Source organism: Pelophylax lessonae (assembly GCF_965119305.1).
Source record: "Pelophylax lessonae genome assembly, chromosome: 9".
Lineage (NCBI taxonomy): Eukaryota > Metazoa > Chordata > Amphibia > Anura > Ranidae > Pelophylax > Pelophylax lessonae.
In genome coordinates, this window is record NC_138776.1 from 213315969 (window position 1) to 213340613 (window position 24645).

At 40.0% G+C, this 24645-nt stretch overlaps 1 protein-coding gene across 1 annotated transcript in view; it reads left to right on the forward strand.

Moving 5' to 3' along the window:
* The window catches only part of CHAT (choline O-acetyltransferase), a 193304-nt gene that overhangs the window by 28373 nt on the left and 140286 nt on the right, over nucleotides 1–24645 (forward strand). The window contains exon 4 of the mRNA XM_082267579.1: nucleotides 21301–21419. Within this exon, the coding sequence (XP_082123705.1) occupies nucleotides 21301–21419 (119 nt within the window). The remainder of the gene's footprint in view (nucleotides 1–21300; nucleotides 21420–24645) is intronic.

Genomic DNA, 24645 nt, shown 5'->3' on the forward strand with positions numbered 1-24645 from the left:
GTGTTTGATTGCTTATTATTCAGCTCATGGTGTTTTTTATCACAATTATTAAATTGTATTGTCATTTATTCTAATTAATTTTTCACAGCGCAGCTTTTATCTTTTATATATCTGTAACTTAGTAAAGTAAGGCGAGGGTAGAAAAAGTAGTGCCCAAACTGGGTTATTTCAATGGGGCATGATGCTTTTTATCTGTTTCAAGACAGCATAAGTTTAAATAGAGGGTGTTTGAGCTGCAATGAGATCAAGTGTGATTCGGTATCTTATACCCTCACACATGTGTATCATTGTTTACTGTTGCATTGCTAAATATAGCGCATGTACCCTTTTGGTGAGATTTGGTGAGTTAAAAAGCCTATTTATATGATTGGGCTGCCTTAATGCAACACATGTAAAATGCACCACAAAGATGTAAATAGGCTCCTAAAGTGGAATTGCAGTCTATATCTAACTAAGCTAAACATGGCTCCCACTGTCCTTCTAACTGCTCTATAGAAGGAAGATGCTTATGCATACTATTCTCAGGGTACTCCATTATGGTCACGTGATTGGCTCCTAATGACGGTTTGAGGAGAGAGGAGGGATGCCCACCTAGTAATCAGTGACGTCACCCAGGCAAAGTGTCCCAGGCATTTCAGCCACTGAAGACACTTTCTCCTGAAGCCAGCTTCTGGGGAGATCATGCGACCAAACCGAATAGCTCAGAGAATGGAAAGTACAGGGTAATTAGAATAGGAGTTACAAATGGTATGGAAGCAGAGTTTTAGGCTTAGTTAAACATAGAGTGGAATTCTACTTTAATGAATAGAAAATAAATTCGAGGGCGTGGCCGGAAGCGGACGGAGCAGGACACAGGGATACAGAGCTCCGCATACTGCGAGCTAAAGTATCCCCATCTAACCTCTCAACAGAGATAAATCACCGCAAAAAACACTTCCCCTGCCTCAGCGGAGGACAAGGTATCGGCCGATACCCCCGGTTTATCCCCGGAGCTCCGCGGACCGGAGCGGCGGGATCGCGGCCTACTACAGGTCCCGGCTCCGTTGCGGCCTAGTAACAATCCAGCACAATCTAACTGCTGGATTATATCCTGAGCCCTGACATTCGCCCCAGGTACATTAAAGAAGCTTAGGCATCGGTGGATGCCTATATTTTGTGGGACTAAGCAAAAATTAGAGGAGGTCAGTCAGAATCAGCACGAGTGGAACAGCGTCCACTATATTCGTCAATCTGCAGCCATCCAGCTCCAAGGATCACCTGAGTGGCAGGTCAGTGTACCCACAGCCATCCTGACCCCCCCTGGATCCATCATCATCCTCCTTTTTGGTCAAAAATAAACGCTGCAGGGGAAGCTGACAGGGTTGAGGCCTAATCGACACTGTATCCAGGACTCTCCTTAAACAGATGGTCCATATATCACAGTGGACTGGGTAAGCACTGATCTTTTCCAACTTTTATCATCCTCCACTAGCTTTAACCCAGCTTATCCTGCTTTTTGCCACAGCTAAAACCTAGCATATAAAGTGGATCCATCACACGTCAGCCCACTTTAACGATCTACCATCCTGATCCTGACTTTTCTTAAATACTTTAGAACCCACTGAGAATGACCACTTAACTCCAGTGCCTGATCACACAGCGCCTCCCGTGCCCTCTCACGGATAACATTTGTACCAACATTAAACATGGGAAGACCAGATCGTAACAACTCTGCGACACGCTCACGTTCCCCTAGAGACTCAGACGCAGAGAAACACATTCCAGACATGTTTGCAGTACGTCCAAAAGACGCATCAACTATAAAATCACAGTCATCTAATGCTAGCAGAGCTGCCAGCAGAAGCCCTTCTAGGGGAGCAGAAAAAAATATCTCAGAGTCCCCTATTAAAACTTCTGCACCTGCTTCTCTTGATGAGCTGAAAGCAGTAGCTGCTGATATAAAAGCCTCATTCAACGCAGCAATTATGGACTTACGCAGAGATATGCAAAATATAAACACAAGATTAGAGGATGTAGAAGACACATCAGACAGACACGAATCTGAAATTACAGATGCACAGAGAGCCCTTACTTCGCAAGCAGCCCAAATCAGGGATATGAACAGACACATTGAAGACTTGGAGAACAGAGGGAGAAGACATAATATTAGAGTAAGAGGACTTCCAGAGTCAATTGAACCCCCAAATCTTAACCAAACAGTACTAGCTATTTTTAACGATCTCTTAGAGAGACCACTGGACAACATCATCGAGATGGAAAGGCTACATCGGGCACTCAGGCCCAAAGGTAGAGATACTGACCCACCGAGAGATGTTATAGGATGTCTAGTCAATTTCCAACTCAAAGAAGAAATTCTCAACAAAGCTAGACTGAGAGGTAGAATACTATTCCAAGGTACTGAGATTAAATTATTTCAAGACCTGTCCCAGATAACATTACAAAAAAGGAAATCACTGCGCCCCCTCCTGGACATTCTGAGGGAAAGAGACATTCCTTATAAATGGAAGTTTCCGTTTTGCCTCTCAGCAGGTCCCAGAGGTCGCTCAGCCCAAATAAGGTTCCCAGAAGATATTATCCCATTCTGCGAAGCCCTAAATATTCCACGAATGCCTATTCCTGACTGGAACTTCTTCCCAGATCAACAACGAACAAGAAGAGAAGAACGCATGGAGATTCCAGATGACAAGTCTCCGAATTCGTCAAGAAGAAGAAGATTCTCTCTATCAAACTCACCACCACGTTCCCATCATCGCAACCAAGGAGGAAACAGCTTCCCATCGTCTCCTGTCCACAGTAAACCCAGAAAAGACTGATGTTCACTTCCAAAAGATATTTAGGATAGAAGAAAGAAAGGAAAAGGAGGAAAACCTTTAAGTCAAGTATTCAAGCGTTTTATAGATATACAAGGGTGCATATACTTACGCACATGTGTATGTGTGTGGCTATGTGTACATATATGTGGTACTTACTCTGAGTCATACGGTGTGGATCCTTCTACCTAGGTGATCCAATACCACTTATTGATACGATAAGGAATCCACAGTTAGAAAAATGTTGTGTTAAAATTTACTACATCAAGCTTGTCAGAAGTTACCAAAATCCCTGACTTTCTTTCACTAAGACACTAGATGGCGCCACACGAATTCAAAAAAATTAAGTTGTCTATAGAATGCATGGCTCTTTCAAGGTATGGTCTTCTACTACATTTTTTTTTTTTTTTTTCCTTTTTACTACATTCTTGATACTTGACTCTTCAAAGATTTGAGATAGTGCAGTCAGTTTGCACACCTCCAGAGTCCTAGATCCAACAGTCTGGGATTCGGAGATGTGTAGATAAGTTTGAATCTGTAATGACTCGATTCTCAGTTACTAGTCTGTTTGTGTTATTATGTTCTCCCATATTATCACCAAGTGCGTAAATATTCACATCTTGTACTTTGTTACACGGATATTATATATAACTAATTACTCTATACCCACCGTGAGACCATTTCATCTGCTAATAATGTTTCTCACTTATGGAGGTGCTGTGTGTGTAACGCATGCCCACCCTAGATATCTTGTTAACAACACTACTTTTGTACCGCCCAGTTTTCGGCTTCGTCCTAACATAGTTTGGTGAGAGATATAATCTCTCTCCGGGCTACATACACCAACAAGTAGAGTGCCTAGCAGGACTAGTAGCACAGTTGGACTTTTTCCCCTTCTTACCTTTACCCCAATACTCACAGCCTCCCTACCCCACGACCCCCTGAAACAAACAAAGTGCCTAATACCTTACCCCAATCTCCTACCCTTACCAATTATAGAGACAAGTGGGGTGATCTTTTTATTACTATAGTTTATACCCCCCCCTTCAACACAATGAACTCATTACAAAATGTTGCAGTAAGCCCTCATACCTCTAACGACCCCAGTCACAAGAGAGCTTCGATAAAGTTAATGTCTCTTAATGTAAAAGGCCTGAATCTCCCAGAGAAAAGATCCCAACTTACACAATACATCAAAAAATTGAAATCAGATATTGTACTCCTTCAGGAAACTCATTTTAGATCAGATTCAATTCCTAAATTCACTTCTAAAGATTATCCCACCATGCTCCATTCAACCAACCCCCTAGCCAAAACCAAAGGAGTATCCATTCTAATATCTAAAAATTTGCCACTGACAATTACTGACTCTATCCTGGATCCGGAGGGCAGATATATTTTAATCAAAGGTCGTATATGGAACAAACCCATTACAATAACGAATATATACTGCCCTAACAAAGGGCAAGTTTCATTTTTCGGAGATATATCTGCCACCATTGCATCCTTCCAGGAAGGTATTGTAATTCTTGGAGGCGACTTTAATGTTCCACTAAATCCTTTAGAAGACACATCGACCGGAACATCTTCCATCACATACTCAGCACTAAGGAGAATTAAGATACATTTGCAAGACCTCACACTCCACGATACATGGAGATTTACGCACCCCACAATGAAAGACTACACTTTTTTTTCAGCCCCTCACAATCGCTATTCTAGAATAGATTTTTTTTTTTATCTCGCAAAAAGACATTCCTTGCATATCCAACTCATCAATTGAACCTATGTTTTTATCGGACCACCACCCAATTACCCTCACTTTAACTCTCCCTATATCTATACCATTTTCGAAAACATGGCGCATAGACCCAACGATTTTGGCAGATACTGCAAACAATACAGAATTGTCTTCCCATATCACTGAATTCTTCAGAATTAATGATACCCCAGATTCATCGCCCATTGCGCAATGGGAAGCTCACAAATGCTCCACGAGAGGAGTTTTACTCAAAATGGCAGCAATTAAAAAGAGAAGATTACAAAAGGACACAACAACACTACTAAACAAAATTAAATCCCTTGAAATCACTCATAAACGCTCCAAAGCACAGACCGTCCTCCTGGAATTGGAAGAGACGAGATTAAAACTGAGGGAGTTAATGAATAAAAAATTCAAAAAGCGGTTTACCCTCTCTCAGAAACTTTTCTATGAATTTGGAAATAAAAATAGTAAATATTTGGCCAGGGCCCTAGCGAAAAAAAAAGCTTCTACCACTGTTAATTCTCTAACAGCTTCAAAGGGTGACAAATTATCAACAAATGAAGACATTGCAAATGAATTTGCAGATTACTACTCTAAACTTTATAATTTGAATTCACCACCAAAATCTCCCTATCCAGAAAAATCCAAAATTCGGAAAATTACCCAATTCCTCCAAGAGCATAGCCCCCCTTCCCTAACCCAGCTTCAAGCCACAGCAATTGACGGCCCCCTTACCAGCGAGGAATTTAAAAAGGCAATAAAACATATGAAACTAGGCAAGAGCCCGGGCCCTGATGGCTTCGCACTTGTTTACTATAAAACGTTCTCACATATAATAGCTAAACCCTTTTTGAAAGCCTTCAATTTCCTCCCAAATGCAACGCAAGCGAGCCCATCCCTTCTCGAAGCACATATCTCGGTCATTCCGAAACCAGGGAAGGACCCATCCATCCCACAAAATTATCGTCCAATCTCGCTTCTTAACGTGGATGTGAAAATCTTTGCAAAAATCATTGCCAATAGACTACTCCCCTTTATCTCCGACAAACTATCATCAGATCAAGTGGGATTTGTCCCTGGAAGAGAAGCCAGGGATAATACCCTTAAAGCGATTAATATTCATCACTATTTAACTAAAAACAAAATACCTGGATTCTTTCTCTCACTTGATGCTGAGAAAGCCTTTGACAGGTTAGACAGGGATTACCTTAAAATGGTATTATCAGCACTAGGCCTAGGGAACAATATGATTAATTTATTAATGGCTCTCTATATTAATCCATCAGCCAAAGTGAGAGTTAATGGCCTGCTGTCAAAGACCTTCCAGATCACGAATGGAACTCGTCAAGGGTGTCCATTGTCCCCAATTCTCTTTATATTGACTCTGGAGCCCCTTCTCCGGTCTATCCGTTCTGATGCCAATATTCAGGGAATTGAAATTGGTAAATACACATACAAAATTGCTGCTTTTGCAGATGACGTGCTCTTGTTTTTGAAAAATCCTCACACTACTTTACCACAACTCCTCAAAACACTTAATCTATACAATCAGATCTCAAATCTAAAAATTAACTTTTCTAAATCACAAGCTCTGAACGTCTCTTTGTCCTCAAGCCAGATTAATCTATGTAAAGCAAATTTCCCCTTTCAATGGACATCAGACTCTATCACATACTTAGGTATACAGCTTCCTTCTAACCTCAAACATATAGTCGATCTAAATTTCACCCCACTCCTTAAAAAAATTGAACAAGACCTGCGTGACTGGCACAAGGCACATTTTTCCTGGTTCGGAAGGACAGCAATATTTAAAATGAACGTGCTACCCAGACTACTCTATCTATTCCAGACAATCCCTGTTCACATCCCCATTGAGATATTTGGAAGGATTCGAAACCTCTGTAGGCAATTCATCTGGGCCCGTAAAGCTCCCAGAATTAAATTTGAACAAATCACAAAACCTAAACTAAAGGGAGGAATCGGTCTTCCAGATATGTACAAATACTATCAAGCATGTCATCTACAAAGAGTGGTTGAGTGGCACACACACACTGAGTCTAAAGATTGGGTTATATTGGAGAATTCATTCTCCAATGTTCCCATTTCTGTATTACCGTGGCTCAAGCAAAAAGACGTTCCACATGATGTTTCAAATCACCCACTAATTGGAGCTACTCTCAAATGTTTTCAGTATGCTTGCACTACAAGTAAAATATCCACTATTCCGGGTCTAATGTCACCCATACTAAACAACCCAGACTTTTTACCAGGGCTTAATGACCAACACCTTTACCAGTCTATACAACCTAAATCCCTAAGAATCTCACATTTTATTGATAAAGGTACTACACTTTCTTATGAAACTCTGAAAACTCTTCCGCCAACTGCACACATCTCCTTCTGGGATTATGTTCAAATCCGTCATTTCACCTCCTCCTTTATCAGAAAAGTTGGAAACCTGACTGAAACAACTCCGTTCGAGAAACTCTGTCTTGATGCTAAACCAGAATCACACTTGATCTCTAAAATTTACACATTACTCTGGGAGGGAGTCGAGACTGATGAGGGTCTCTTCTGCTCTAAATGGGAATCGGATTTGAACATAAACCTAACGCCTGGCCAATGGAAGACGATATTTAATATAGTTCACAAAGGATCCATCAATGTTACTACACAAGAGAATAACTACAAACTAATAGCACGCTGGTATCGCACACCTTACCTCCTATACAAAGCTAAGCTCATCACGAATGACAAATGTTGGAGATGCCATCTACCTGGAGGGGATCTACTACACGTATGGTGGTCCTGTCCACTTATTGCTGATTTCTGGTCTAAAATGCACAAGATACTAATTCAAATAACCAACATTCCGGTTGATGTCTCGCCGAGTACTTTCCTCCTACACTTACATCATCAATACAATCCACCATCATATAAATCCTTGACAACATTTCTAATTAATGCTGCGAGATTATGTATTCCAAGACATTGGGGAACAGCTGTTACTCCCTCTATCAGGGAATGGTTCACGCAAATTGAAAAATTATCTGAGATGGAAGAACTCATCGCAATTGCACACGATACTCCTGTCAAATTTGCCAAAATCTGGCAGCCTTGGCAAACATTTAAAAATACAGTAGCTTACACTCAGATTATGATCTGATTCTAAGAAACAAATTTATTCAGCTCCGATAGATGCTTATCCCCTCTCACATCCATTTGGGGTAAATCTTCCTATGTCTTATCAGCGTGTGACCCTTGCTTGTCTCTACACCCCCCCCCTTCTTTCCATCCCCCATATCCCACCCATTCTTCCCTCCCCCCCACCCAGGGGAGCATGCCGGCATGCTCCCCTGTTATATCTTTTTCACAAGATTTTCACATACAGCCACTTCCAAGATACAAGAGTGATCCTTTTCATCTATAGAAACTTTTTATGTTGTTTATGATACTATGTAATTGTGGTTTATTAATACCTTAGTTATTATTGGATCACCGAGAATGTTGATCGGAATGATCCAACTGTTGTACACTTTTCTTATGTGTATTTTGTTCAATAAAGCTTTTTGGAAAAAAAAAAAAAAAAAAAAGAGATATCCAATACTCCAGTTATATTAACAAAGCTTTTTAATGCTGTTGAAAATTCTATTTGATTAGCATTTGATCTACTTTAAATTTGGTCAGAAGTGATGAAAAGGAAAGCTCCACATATTTTAGAATCTTTGGAAAACCTAGCAACTTCTCTTTTTCTCTTTGACTCGAACAAAAATATGCTGTGAAATGTTCAACAAAAGAGTTGATGTTCTTATTATTTGTGAGAATAGTATGTAATAATATTGTAAATTATGTAATAAATGTAATTATGTATTAAAAAAAAAAAGAAAATAAATTGTCTTTGACATATACAGGAGGCAAAGAATAACATCAACTTTCCAAATTACACTAAACACATTGATACAGTTGCATGCTAAAGATTTGCCACCTCTGGCCAAATGACATGTTTGGTTTAAAAGTGAAGTAGTAACAGGAAACAATGTGTTAAAACATGAAATACCAATTGAATATGCTTTCGTCACCCAGTTCTCAAGTAATTACAAGTGGCTGAATCATGTCTTTAGGAAACATTGGGGTATCCTACAAGGAGATAAAGTATTGGAGTCTTTTCTCCCCGACAAACCCAATATGATCTATAGGAAAGCCAGGAACCTTAAAGATCTCATTGCAAGCAATCCGGTAGAAAAACCTATAGTATCTAATTTTTTTCCAGACATGAAAGGTTTCTTCCCATGCAGAAATTGCCAAATTTGTTAAGGAAGCGAAGACAGTGCAGACTAACAAGTTCTCCTCCACCACTACTGTAAAAGAGTACGCTATTAAGGAGTTTATCTCTTGCCACACCAAGGGAGTTATATATCTCCTCCAGTGTGGTTGCAGCCAGCAATACATTGGGAGAACTATACGCACTTCTAGCATTCGGATAGGGGAGCATCTTTCTAATATAAGAAAGGGATTTATAGGACATAGCGTATCCCTACATTTCTCCAAATGTCATCATAAAAATCCGAAAAACCTACAAATTACAGTGATTGAAAAATATATACCCCATTGGAGAGGGAGCAACTTAAAAAGATCCATTTCTTCTGGATCTATGAGATGAAGTGCTTCAGACCCTGGGGACACAACATCGAATGGGACATCAACGCCCATATAAATAACAGTTGATTCCTTGTTTAGCCTTTCACATCTAATTTTACATTTTTTAAGAAATTTGAGCAATTTTAACTTTTTTTAACCTTTTAATTATTTTATATTTTACTATTTTAATGAGCAATTAAATGAGTTATTTAATATATATTTTAAATGTTTTAATTATTTAATATGTATTTTAATGTAGTATTATATCATTTAACTTGCATTTTTGAGGACTATATTTAGTCCTATATCCACGGTTCCCCCACATTTCCTAATGTTGTTGATGTATATTTTTATATATGTCGGCACAGCAAGTTGGAGGATTGTATACTTCCGGAGCCTCCATTTCTAGAAATATAGACCGATCCCAAAGTATACATCGGCGTATCACATAATGTTTATATACATTAGATAAATACAGATTGGTAAGATTTGTGAGTTATTCAATGTTTAAATGGCGGATTGATCAATGACAAGTGACTTCCGACCATACATTGCGGACACCGGAAGTGGTAATGATCCTGGAGCTTCTTAAGGGCGGATGTGGCGGCACGCACATCCCTCCTATCTCAGCAGAAGCCTTGTCAGAGGAAACGCGTCAGGGAGGAGGCGTGTCGCGCCGCCACAGACGTCACGCACTGCCCGATCTGCAGCCGGGCTAGGCGGACTCATCGGTACTGTCAATTGTATTCCCACCATTTCATGTAAGTGTAATACCTTATTTAATAAACGCATCTCGGGGGTAATACACTATTGTCCGCTTATTCCTTGTCCCACACATGTCATCTTGGGGAGCAAATAAGAGCACGTACGTATACTGGTAGCGGAAGATAGCCATTGCTACCCGATCAACTGAAAGGACATCCATATAAGAGAATCTCCTGTGCTTTAATTTATTTGCCATTCGGTAAGAGGCTATTTTGCATCATACCAAAGGGTTGAATTTTAGTGAAGTTTCCTCCTTTTCCAACTTATTGATCAGAGTTTACTCTGCTCCTAACCTTATCCCATCTGGTAAGGAGGAAAGCCTGTTGTTGGCGGGATCTTCATTTCACAAGCACTGGAAATATCACTTTAAAGTTCTTTCACTACTTTATGTATCACTTGGTGAAGATATTTGGACTTTGTGGACTTATATCAGTTATTGCACTCATTCGAGTTTTTGTAGAATCACCGGATCACCATCACTTTGAACCATATATGTTTATTACTGTATATATGTTCATTTATTCACATTGTGCATTGTGTCACTTTGATATTGTTTAGCGCACCTATTTTTTAACATGAAATACCAACTGGCTGTAACAAACAAGGGGTCCTGTATTAGCATTAACTAGGAGTGTCTGGGAACAATGGGAGGGGGCATTGGAGGCTGCCATGACTTGCTCATTGAATGCCTCTCAGAGAGTCTCCCAACTATATATCCTTCTCAGAGTTCACTATTCTCCACTTAAATTACATCTGATGGGCGTGAGGCCAGATGCATTATGTGGTAAATGCAGGGGGGAGATGGGTACCCTTATCCATTTGTTGTGGCGATGCCCCAAATTGCACCGATATTGGTCCAAGGTTGTGACCACAGTAAACACTAGGTGTAGTGGTCCCTTTGGATCCTAGACAATGCTTGTTGGGCATGCTTGATACGGTCACCCAGGACAGATGTCTTGGGGAAGTGGCAGCGAGAGCCTTGTTTCAGGCACGTAGACTTTTGTTAGTAAACTGGACTGCATCTGAACCCCCCATGCATGAGATGTGGCTTAACAGGTTGGGTAGTACATTGCAAATTGAAAAACGTATATATCAACATAGGGGCTCCCCTTACAAATTTGAGAAGGTGTGAGGTAGATGGTTGGCTACTCCGGGCCTGGCCCCTGTGGACTTGGTACTGGATAGATTGCTGCGCCAATAATGGCATTTATAATGTTACCTGGGAGGAACTGCAGAGGCGATAGGAGCTATATGTTTGTAACTTTGTATCATGACTAGTATTTTTGTAACATTAGGAATGTATGCATCTGTTATAAATGTATTGTTGCTGGCATCTCAATAAAATTGTTCTTGATTAAAAAAAACTAGGAGTGTCTAACCCCTGTCTGATTTGTCTGCTCAAATATATTCTAGTTCTACCTCCCCCTTAATCCTAGTTTACTACTCCTCCAGCTTTCCCATCAATGTCTCCCCTAAGACAGCAAACTAGACATCTGAAATTCATCTAGTTTTCATTCAATTTTTGGAAGAAAATTTCATTCTCAGAGATTTGGATGTATTGGAATTTTTGAATACACATAAAAATGAATGGCAACAAATCTGAAACAAAGTTAAAAAGAAAAAACAAATGCATTTGTTCATTCTTTTCTTTTGGATGACATCATATTTTCAAATTTGTTCCATAACATCTGAATTAATTGTGAATAGCTGGGGATGTTAAGGAGTGGGCAGCCGCGATGTCCTTAACAACCTTGACTCATCTGCTGTTAGTGGGATTCCCTGCTGACAGCAGAATGGAAACAAAAAAGTGCCAGTTAAAAATAAAGTGCCAGTTAAAAAACAGGGTCCCCTTCCAATCCATACCAGGGCCTTTGGATTTTGAGGGGAACCCACACCAATATTTAAACTAAAAAAATGGCCTCCTACCACATTTACTCCTATGTTTTCTTTCCCACCCATTCCTCCATCACCTTTCACGCCTCATGGGGATGGTGCCTCTGGCTGTGAACCCATGCAGCTGGGGTTCACTCACCTTTCTGAGGCTGAGCCGGCCTTTAGGAGGAGGGAGGGCTGGTGCCTGTATTGCAGGCTTGGTGGGCATTTCCTGAAATCTTGTCTGACCTGTCTGGGAAACGCTTGCACCTAAGGACCTGTCAGGGGCAAATCTTAGGTGGAATTTCCTCGTCCTTGGTTTCTCATAAAGATAAACCACTAATCACAGTTGTCCTCTCCTGGGCAGAGAGTTTGGTGGTTACTCAGGCGTTGGTAGACTCTGGTGCTGGTGGTTATTTTATTGACAGTACATTTGCTACTGTGAATTGAATACCCTTGTAGCCTCTTGTTTCCCCACTAGTTTGGCAATTGATGGCAGACCCCTGCAACCGGCACAGGTTACCCACAAGACTGTTCCGGTTGATATGGCGATAGGAGCTGTTCACAGGGAGTCGACCTGTTTCCAGGTTGTTTTGCCCCCACAGTACTCCGTTGTTTTGGGATACCCTTGGCTTCAGAAACACAATCTGATTGGCAGTCAGTTGAGATCCTTTCCTGGTTTCCACATTGTGGCGCTTTTTGTATCCATGGGCCTGTTAAGGTACTTTGTACCTCCTCGGATTCAGTGTTGCCTACTGAATACATAATTATCAAGATGTATTTTACAAGGTACGCGCTGGTACTCTTCCTCCTTATCGTCCATATGATTGTGCCTTAGACTTGCAACCTGATGCTATTCCCCCTCGTGGCAGGGTTTATCCTCTCTTGGTTGCGGAGAATAAGGCCATGGAGGAGTATGTTACAGATGCGCTTGCCCGGGGGCATATTCGCAAGTCCATTTCTCCAGCGGAGAAACAAAATGACAAAAGAACATGAAATGTTTCTAAAAACTGCAATCCCGAAACAGACTGGAAACTGGATACGTTTACAGAGCAGTGGGGCACAGTGTACAAGAATATATGACGATCCTTGGTGTACTCCTAGTGGTAGACAACTGCAAATAATAAAATTTTCATTGCTAGAACACCCTGATATCTAAAGCCCTGAAAAACAACAAAATGTTTGACTATCTGAAAGTAAGCATGCATTCAAATGTATAGTTATGAATATGTACTAATGTGGAAATATAAAAGAATATAACTGCAACAAAAAAGTCTAGCTGACCTGTAAGGTCTAACTAATACTTTTTATGCTTTTAAAAACCTAAAAAGCATTACTGTCCCAATCAACGTTCCAACTAATACTTTTTGTACTATTTAAGATCTTTTAATAAAAGCGTTAATGTCCCAATCAACGTTCATACCTTGGGGCCAATATGATTTGAGTTCATATATCCAGAAAATCTCTAAACGTGAAACTTCTCTAACTGTTGAACCACCCCTCCATGGGGGCATATATTCATCTATAACTAGAAATTCTGTGCCTGTAGGGTCTTTATTATGATGATGTAAATAGTGTTTGGGAACACTGTGGTTAGTTTTACCTTATTTAATATAAGCTATGTGTTTATTAACCCATACTGAGAAAGGTTGTATGGTCCGTCCAATGTAGTGTTTTTTTACAAAGACATGTAAGTAGGTAAGAAATATTTTTTGAGGCACAGGCAAAGAATTGTTTCATCTGATACCTCTGACTAGTAACAGTAGATGCGAATGTATCTGACTTTTTCCTGCCACTTATGTTATGGTGACTTGCATTTGTGGCAAGGATAATAACCTTTTAAATTGTGAAAAAATGTTGTTCTCATTGGAGGATCAAATATGTTGGGTGCAATTTATTCTTGTAGTGAAGGTGCACCCCTGTAAATTACTCTGGCTCGATCAGGAAGAGTCGAGCCCAAAATGCGATCACCTTAGAATATCCCAGTGTTTATTTAGGATGGTCTTAATTTGTTTGTGTTGAATGGAAAATGAGGTACAAAAAGGCCATTTGAACTTGGAATCATTATTTAGGGGGCTTTTGTCTATCAGTAAAGAGTTTCTCTCAACGTTGGACACCTTAGATATGTCCTCGTCGATAGTTAATCTATTCTCCATGAATTTCTGTTTGAGAATCTGTGTCTGATAGTCAAAATCGTAAATGTTAGTACAATTCTGTCGCAACCATAATAATTTGCTATAAGGGACAGATTTTAACCATGCCCCATGATGGCAGCTATCCAACCGAATGTGTTCATTCCAATCTGTTGGTTTGAAATAAGCCTTAATTTCTAAATTATCATGTATGGCTGTGATTTCCAAATCCAAAAAAATGTATTGTTTCTTTGCTTGCCTCATAATGTTAGGAAATAGCTCTATCATTACTGTTCAAATAGGCCATGAAATTCTGCAAAGAATCCAGGTCTCCATTCCAAAGGAGGAGGATGTCGTCTATATATCTAACCCAGAGGACCAATTCTGGCCTTTCCTGAGTATAGGCGGCATCCTCCTCCCATTTGGCCTTGAAAAGATTCCCCAAACTGGGAGGGAACTTAGCCCCCATGGAGACTCCTTTCTGTTAAAGCTAAAAACTGTTTTCAAACCAAAAATAATAATGTTTGGTTGCAAAATCCAAAAGTTCCATAATGAAGTTCTGTTAAACAAAAGGTAAAGAGTTCTCTATAGATAGATAAATAATGTTTAACAGCTAATAGACCAAGGAGTTTGGTATACAGGTATATAAGGCTGCCACATCTACAGTGGGCAATATGTAACCTTCCCAGAATTGTATATTTTCTAATATTTTAATTGTATCTTTAGTATCTCTCAAATAAGACGGTATCTTTCTTATCAAGGGCTGTAGATAAAAATCTAGATATCGTCCTATCTGGGACGTAACAGAATCAATTCCACTGACTATGGGACGTCCTGGGGGACAGGTAAGGTTCTCCTGCACCTTTGGACGATAATACATTATTGGGATTCTAGGGGCCACCGGAATGAGATATGCTCTCTCTTTTTTGTCGATAATCCCTCTGTCAAAACCTTTGACTAATTGGACTAGTTCTTTTTTTAAAAGAAGGGTTAGGTAGGGTTATGTGTCAATTGTCTATACGTCTCTCCATCGCTTAAGATCCTAGACATTTCTTTCAGGTAATCAGTTTTATCCAATACTACAATTCCTCCGCCTTTATTGGCCGGAGGGATTACAAAATATTTTCTGTCCCAAAGCTGTTTTAGACCTGTTTTCAGATCTGGGTGTTCACTTATGCATTTTTTAGGTAATTTATCAAGATCTTTTAGTACTAAATCCTTAAATAAGCAAATTGAGGGAGCTATAGGGCAGGGGGGGGGGGATGGGGGTTGAATATCGACGGATTAGTAAGACCCAAATGGACTACACATCCACTACCTTTTTGTAAACTAGGTCTTATGGGATTAGCCATAATATACCTCTGCACGTTTAATTTACGAATATATTTTTGTATATCAATAAAGTTACGTTTCTTGGGGGGAACAAATTTAGGTCCTTTATCAAGGACTATTTTCTCAGCAGTGGTAAGTTCCAAATGGTTGAGATTTAAAATGCCCCACCCTTGTAAGTTCTTTTTCCTCTGGAGCCTCTCTTGGTTCGGGGGCCCCAGTTGTATCCCTGTATTTGCCTAGGAAAACCCCAATGTTTATATTGGTTAGGGTTACTTTGTAATTAAAGGGAGACCTGTCATAGTCATTTACATCTCTTTGAGGATAGGAGTGTACATTTTGACGCTGGAAGTCTTCTCTAAGTGGGGAGAAACGGTTAAATGTGTGTATAGGCGATCTCTCCGGATAGTAATTCCCAGAGTAATTATAATTGGCATTTCTACCATACTGTATATATGGGGTGGTTCATCTCTGGAATAAGAACTGGGGCGTTTTGGGTGGGCCCTATTAGAGCCTCTCCCTCTATTTTTATGTGAACCCCTTCCTAGTTACCTGGGGGAGGATACCCTGAAGGTGCTCTATCTTGTTGATGATAACTTGGGATTAGAAAGCTTGGGCGTCTATTGGTAAAGTTGTTAGGAGTACCTCTAGATTCTTGCCGACCCATTCTATAGGGTTAGGCAGGACCTGGAGCTGTAACACTCCTGGAATTGGAAGGTGTATAGGTATTAGAATTAGTTGTATAGGTATTAGAATTAGTTGATGGATCCCCTTTGTTGGAATTGGGGGCAACAACAAACTCTTTGCTGATAGACAAAAACCCCCTAAATAATAATTCCAAGTTCAAATGGTCTTTTTTACCTCATTTTCCATTTAACACAAACAAATGTGGAACATCCTAAATAAACACTGGGATATTCTCAAGAGCGATCGCATTTTGGGCCCGACTCTTCCTGATCAAGCCAGAGTAATTTACAAGGATGCACTTTCACTACAAGGAAGAATTGCACCCAACATAATTGATCCTCCAATAAGAACAAAGTCTTATCACAATTAAAAAAGGTTACTATCCCTGCCGCAAATGCAATGTGTGTCACTATAACATAAGCGGCGGGAGAAAGTCAGATACATTTAGCATCTACAGTTACTAATCGGAGGTATTAGATGAAACAATTCTTTACCTGTGCCACCAAAAATATTGTTTACCTACTTACATGTCCTTGTAAAAAACAATACATTGTACGGACCATACAACCTATCTCGGTACGGGTTAATGAACACATAGCTAATATTAAAAAAGGTAAAACTAACCACAGTGTTCCCAAACACTATTTACGCTATCATAATAAGGACCCTACAGGCACAAAATTTCTAGTTATAGATACATTTACACCCCCATGGAGGGGTGGTTCAACAGTTAACAGAGTTTCACGTTTAGAGACTTTCTGGATATATGAACTCAAATCATTTTGGACCCATGGTTACTCAGCTAGACTTTTTTGTTGCACAATTTTATTCTTTTTTATTAAAACATTAGTACATATTCACACCTATATATTTTAATGTGTGCTTACATTCAGATAGTTAAATTTTTGTTGTTTTTCAGGGTCTTAGATATCAGGGTGTTCTAGCAATGACAATTTTGTTATTTGCAGTAGTCTAGGAGTACACCAAGGATTGTCATATATTCTTGTACCCTGCGCCCCACTGCTCCGTAAACTGATCCAGGTTCCAGTCCATTTTAGGATTGCAGTTTTTAGAAACATTTCATGTTCTTTTGTCATTTTTCTTTTGCATATATGTTTTCATACATATTTTTGATATATTTCTTTTTTTTATACATTCTTTATTATCACACATTTATAGCTATATACATTTTGAATATCAGCTGGTATAGTAGCATATCTAGTAGCTTTTTGGGGCCTTGGGTATTCTGGTGTTTCAACTATGATAATTGTATTAAATGCATTGGAGGACATCAATGATTGATATACATTCTGCACACTGTAGTTTGTTCCGGTTACCCTGTAGTTTGTTCCGGTTTCCAGTCCACATGTTGGGTATGGGGCGCATCTGCGTGATGGAACCGAGGCTTGAAACACGGGATCAAGCCCCTTGGTTTGTAGAGTGGCTTGATGTGATAAAGAGGCATGACACACTTCGCATCGCACAAGTGTAGGTTACCCGTGGTACCACGAGATTGCTTGCGCTATTGGTATCTACTGATTTGATAGCGAGGTTTGGCTTACTAAACCATTCCCCTCAGGTAGATTAACTAGTTTTGGCAGATGAAGGTGTGAAACGCATGCCGCCGGCCACACTACAAACACTTCCTGATTTTGGGTAAGACAGAGTGCAAAATTGAAGTTAATTGTTCAGTATTCTTATAAAAGCACAATGTATGGACACATCCTCATACTCCACTTGAAGTCTATGATGACGAAGTGCGTCGGATCTATTGTGTTTACTCCAAGACATTGCGCCTTTGGATTCCTGTGTGATCACACTATCTGGAATCTATACCACCTATCAACTGCTAAGAGAATGTATGTTTTCTACTATTTAATTAAGTCCAACTGTGATGGTTTTACACTATGAAGAGGCTTTTTCGTTTTCCTGGGTACCTGAGTTCCTGTATGTCTATCATAAGACCTGAGGAGAAGGTGACAACTCTTGTGAGACCATTGCAGTACCAGTGATACCACTTCCTGCTCGATTGACTCTTTACTTAATGTATTAGAGTCCACATATTTTGGTAATCGCTCCTTACTCCCTATTCTAGTGTTGGTCACATTTAGGGTGATTACCCTTTGTTTCTGAACACGTGAGATCCTTCTCCTATTTGGATATGGACTTTATTTATCGTAGTCCTTTTTTTCATTATTGAGGATTTCATTCACTCACTTCCACTTTTTTATTGTTGTTACTTCATATGCATTGCTCACTGCTGTTTCAGTTCCTTATTCACTCTTATTTTTGCATATTTTGCACATTTGTATGCACTTTTTGGATATTACTATTTGGATATACATAATTGTATTTGTCTTTATGCAACACCTCTTATATTTACGAGTAGTTGCATATCAACTTATATTTTGCACGTTTGTATGCACTTTCTAGATATTGTTATTTGTATCTACATGATTGTATTTGATTTTATGCAACACCCCATTTCATTAGGAACAGTTGTATATTAGCGCAGCACCTTTTTTTATTATTTCCAGTCCTATACAACATAGTTGTGTTTTGGTGTTTGTAGCTGTTTTTTATTTATTTATTAACCCCATTAACTAACTGCTCAGTGAGCAGAAGTTTCATTTCAAGGGTGTTCGCTCTGCCTATTGTTGCAATGTGCTCCTCCAGATCTCTAATGTGAGCTCCAGTAGGGCAACTTGCTCGCATCTGTCACAGGGATATTCATCCTGGAGCTGTTGCTCTATTCTTTTATATATGTTGCACACTGTGTGCTATGAGTAAAACCTTCAAACTTGCTAGCACTCATTATCACAGTTACAGTTATATTATTACTTACAGGAAATGCATGTTACTTACAGGCAGGCCCTGATTGGCTAATCGGGAGCACTGGGAGAATTCCCGGTGGGCTGGTCATTTTTTTGGCCGCGAGGGCCATTGTCATGGCTTTGTCCTGGTGTTCTCTGGCTGGGCAAGCTGTCAGGTCACTGATAGCCGATGCTTCAGGCTGTGAAAGCCCACGAGGGCATCAGAGCTGCATGTAAGTCTGAGCTTGCAGCAATTTCAGTTCCCTCCTCCTTCTGGACCGTCGGGGATCTGTACTAGAAGGATAGGCAGCAGTGCCGCTCTCCCCGTTCATGGCTTAGGTAGTGGAAGAACCCGCAGCACAGTGCTGCACCCAGTCTAGTCACCTGAAGTAAAAAAAAAAAAACTTTGAATCTGCTGTCAAGTTTATATTACATGGTTGTGTGCAGGGGGGTTTGGAGGTACAGTGGGTAACAGATGTGCAGGGGGGAGTGTTGGGGGTACAGAGGGGAATAGATGTGCAGAAGGGGGTACAGAGGGGAACAGATGTGCAGGGGGGGTTGAGGGTAGAGAGGAGAACAGATTTGTGGGAGGGTACAGAGGGGAACAGATGTGCAGGGGAGGTTGGTGTTACAGAGGAGAACAGATTTGTGGGGGGTACAGAGGGGAACAGATGTGCAGGGGGGGGTTGAGGGTACAGAGAACAGATTTGTGGGAGGGTACAGAGGGGAACAGATGTGCAGAAGAGGTTTGGGGGTACAGAGGGGAACAGATGTGGGGGGGTGGGCTCGGGGGTACAGAGGGGAACAGATGTGCAGGGGGGGTTGGTGGTACAGAGGAGAACAGATTTGTGGGGGGTTGGGTACAGAGGGGAACAGATGTGCAGGGGGGGTTGAGGGTACAGAGGAGAACATATTTGTAGGAGGGTACAGAGGGGAACAGATGTAGGCTACTGTATTTGCACTGAATTGGAAATTATGATATTTTTTGAAAAATACAATGAATTACAAGGCTGTAGAGAACAGTGCGCCATTTCAAACTTAAATTCTGAGGTTTTAATTACATTATTTTAATATAGTCAGTCGTGAACTAAAGTGGGCCGGTCTAAGGCATGAAACTCCAGGGCTGAAAATGAGTCCCACTCCGGCCCTGCTTACTGTTTTTAACTACTCATAAAGGGCTTATGAAGTGTTAACTAGAGTTCAGATTCAATTTTATAGTCAAGTCCAGACTTACAATGCTGTTCAAAAGTGTCAGCTTTACTACTGCAGCCATCGCATCTAAGGATTGGTAAGCTGCAATATATGACATTTTTGCTTAATACCTCTTTAACCTAACCAAATACAGTACTGCGCAAAAGTTTTAGGCAGGTGTGAAGAAATGCTGTAAAGTAAGAATGCTTTAATAAATATATATATATATATATTTTAATTATATATATTTATCAATTTACAAAATACAAAGTGAGTGAATAGAAGAAAAATCTAAATTAAACAATATCTGGCGTAACCAACCTGTGCCCAGCATCAATTCCTCTAGGTACACTTATCCATCATGCCATTCCAGCAGGACAACCCTAAACATACAGCCAATGTCATTAGGAACTATCTTCAGCGTAAAGAGAAACAATGAGTCTTGGAATTGGTGGTTTGGCCCCCACAGAGCCCTGATCTCAACATCATCAAGTCTGTCTGGGATTACATGTCATTTATAAGTAAAGTTGATCCACAGAATATCCGATTGTCTCTCGGTGGATCAGAAAGGATTTTTTACCCCTGCTGTAGCAAATTTGATCATGCTTCGCTGGGGTTTTTAGCCTTCCTCTGGATCAACTGATTTTTATTTATTTATTTTTTTATTGGTTGAACTAGATGGACTTTTTGTGTCTTTTTTCAACCTGACTATGTAACTAAGTAACATGAAGAGAGAGAGGGATATGAGGCAGCTTCAAGATGTTCGGAACAACCCACCTGCTGAGTCCCTTCAAAAACTGTGTGCGAGTATACCTAGAAGAATTGATGATGTTTTGAAGGCAAAGGGTGGTCACACCAAATTTGATTTGGATTTCCCTTCTGTTCATTTAATTTCCATTTTGTTAATTGATACAAATAAACTATTACCACTTATTTTTAAGAAAGCATTCTTAATATGCAGCATTTTTTTCACACCTGCCTAATACTTTTGCACAATACTGTATATGATAGTCAAATTCTTGTATGTTACCATTTAAAAACACTAAATGATCCTTGCTTTAAAATATCGGCAAGCACGGCTATGAAGAAAAGGTTGTACTGACTAGACACCAATGGACATATCTACAATTCCAACAGCAACAAAATACTTTCCTGGGTTTAATGAGACATAAACATTTATACATCATTTTAAGCCTTATAAAATATACCATGCCTATTTATCGTCTAGAGCCAACTGCATTTATTACATATATGGCCTTCATTCTTGTTAAAATGTTCTTTTTCTTCTTCTTCCATAGATACATGAATACTGGCTTGATGACATGTATCTGCATAACCGCCTACCCCTGCCGGTTAATTCCAGCCCAGCCGTAATATTTGCACGACACAATTTTCAGGATAGCAATGATCATCTAAGGTAAAATAGGATAACAATATTGTAACATTTTGTTTTCCCATGTTGTAATGCATCATTTATGACTTGTAACCTTATCTGTTATGTGGTTACACCAGCCAATGCTAAAAGTATTTTAGAAAAAGGAACCAGAGTGCAAATTTTTTTTTCATATACAAAGAAGCTGAAGAGCCCTGTGTAGCTGAATATTTTGCATAGAGACAAACAATAGCTGTCTGTTTACCTTACTTGTACAAGGCACCCAAACTAATAGAACTATTTTATTTTATTTCTTCTTTGTTATGCAGAAATTCGATATTTCTGCAAATTGCAAATGTACGAGCTTTCATGAATAAATCCCAATATATCACAATACAGAGCAACAATATATTTTTTAATTTTTTTGCAAAAGCTGTATCGTTTATCATTAAAAAAGATCGCTCTGAGCTCCGGTGTTCCGTGAAAAAACCATACCCGTGAAAATTCCCTACCCTCGTCACTTCCAGTGCACCTACGTCACACCTACGTCATAGAACAGCTGATCAGGTTACCATTGCGCATGCTCAGAGGTCTGGAGGGTAAGGAATTCTCACAGGATAGTGTGTTGTAACGTTACACCGCATCAGCTGTTGCCACGGTAACATTAAAACATGTCGGCTGCAAGATGAAATCATCTCCGCTCCTACCCCTGTCACTTCCCTGATCTCGGCTACTAAATGTAAAAGTGGAGGGTGTATGAAAATATAAATCACGGAGATCTCGGCTCCGTGATTTATATTTTCATAGACCCGCCGCCGCTTTTACATTTAGTAGCCGAGATCAGGGAAGTGACAGGGGTAGGAGCGGAGATGATTTCATCTTGCAGCCGACATGTTTTAATGTTACAGCGGCAACAGCTGATGCGGTGTAACGTTACAACTAGCGTTGAGCGAACACGGACTGTATTATTCGGGTCCGTACCGGATAATTGGATTTTTGTTACCCGGACACGGACCCGAAAACTTTACTGTATGTTCGGGTTTAAAATCCTTGTTCGGTAATTTTATTTCCTGTATGTAATGGCGCGGTTTTAATGGCAGGCTTTCAACAGCCAATCAACAAGCGTTTAACTGGTGTGCCATAGAAGCCATCACAGTCATGCCTACTAATGGCATGGCTGTGATTGGCCAGCTGAAGCATGTGACCCAGGTCTTTATAAGCTAGAGACACAGCGCGCTGTGCGTCAGTCTGCTCTAGTGTAGGGAGAGAGCACACACAACGGTGCTGGCTGCTGCTGATTAGGGACAGAGACAGGAAAAAAAAGAATGCAGGGACAGGTCGGAGTGTAGGCAGGGAAAGATATTTGAGCATCTTAGGGACAGGCTGGAGAGAGTAGGCAGGGAGAGATTAGGACACACAGGACAGAAAAATTGTCCGTTAGCGATCTACATCGATTTTGCTGTGTGGGGGGTGGTGCAGTGAACAATCTTTTTGCCCTCACTTGAGCCCACTGAGGAGGAGGAGAAGGAGGGAGAAAAAAATATATATTTATCAGTCTGTTGTGTGCAGCGTTCAGCTATATTTTACTACAGAGTGCTGTTCTAATCTGCTATTTAAAAATGACAAATTTAAAGGGGAATTTTTTTTTAAGAGCACTTGCCATGCTCTTAACTACATTTTGCTGCCATTTACAGCACTCTAGCCCTTTCCATTGTTTTTTTAGAGCCATTTTAGTGCCTGAAACTTCGGGTCCCCATTGACTTCAATGGGGTTCGGTGTCCGGGTAAAGTTCGGAAAAAGTCCGGGTCGCGGACCCGGACTTTTTTTTCAAGTTCGGCCAAACCCGCCGAACACGGACATCCAGGTGTCCGCTCAACTCTAGTTACAACACACTACCCCGTGAGAATTCCCTACTCTCCGGACCTCTGAGCTTGCGCAATGGTAACCTACTCAGCTGTTCCAAGACGTATGTGCACCGGAAGTGACGAGGTATGGAATTTTCACGAGGTATGGTTTTGTAACGTTACACCGGTACATGTACCTTGCCTAGGCTTAGATGATTCCATCAGCCTACAGCAGAAAACATTTCCTGTCTCCCCTTCCAAGTTATTTATTAGACTTTACATTGTACCTTCGTAACTAGTCACAAGGTACGAGGCAGCAGAAAGGGCTAATTTTTATCACACATTTGTGAACCTCACAGACACCAGGATTTACATGATTAAATCAAATCTGAGCCTACATTGCAGTGCAGGAGGTAGGTAATGACACTAGAGGATATCTGAATAAAAATGTCTGTGCTTCTGGGGAGAAAAGCAGACAAAGGCATTATCTTTTAGAATACTATCATCTCTTTGAGAGGTAAATACCTGAAAGTGTTACATTTTTGGATTACTTCACCTGGATTTACTTAATGTGAAAACAAATATCTAATGCTAATATCTAATGCACATATTTAAAAAATTATTTTAGGCCTGAAGATTACTTAAATCCCCCCCCCAAACTTGATATATTTTCAAAAAACAGAGACTCTAGAGAATAAAATAGCGCTAGTTCCAATTTACAAATATTAGCACAGCAGACTAGGAAACACAAAATTACAGTAAAAAATACACTAAAGTTAATTTTAGGGCACAGAAAACATTATATATTACCCAACTCTTAGGTGAAATAAAAAAACATGAGGTTGTGTTGAATATACAGATACCCAACATGTCAAGCCTTAAAATTGTGTCCGTGAAACGGCAACAAACTTCAAAACCCTATATTTTCTATAGGTGATGCTTTAAAACCCCCTACAGATCATCAGTTTAGAGTTAATTGTGACAAATACTTAAATATATTAGGCCATCTGGTGGAAAAACTAAAAGAGTGTCCCGCATCCCTAAAGTAAACAACAAAAACAAGGAGGTTCGCTCTAAATGGGATTTTAAGGGGCAATGGTATAGAGCTGTGATGGTGAACCTTGGCACCCCAGATGTTTGGGAACTACATTTCCCATGATGCTCAACTACGCTGCAGAGTGCATGAGCATCATGGGAAACTTAGTTCCAAAACATCTGGGGTGCCAAGGTTCACCATCACTGTTTTTTTTTTTTCCAAATACCATCACTGTTATAGAGTATGGAAGTATCAAGGGAGATTTTAAAAAAAAGTTGTATAGTTTATTACAAGATACAAAAATCCAACCGAACAAGAAAATAATACAATACAAATGGATTAAAAATCCAGGCGGTTCAAATGCATAAGTGACCAATGTTGAATCTATTTG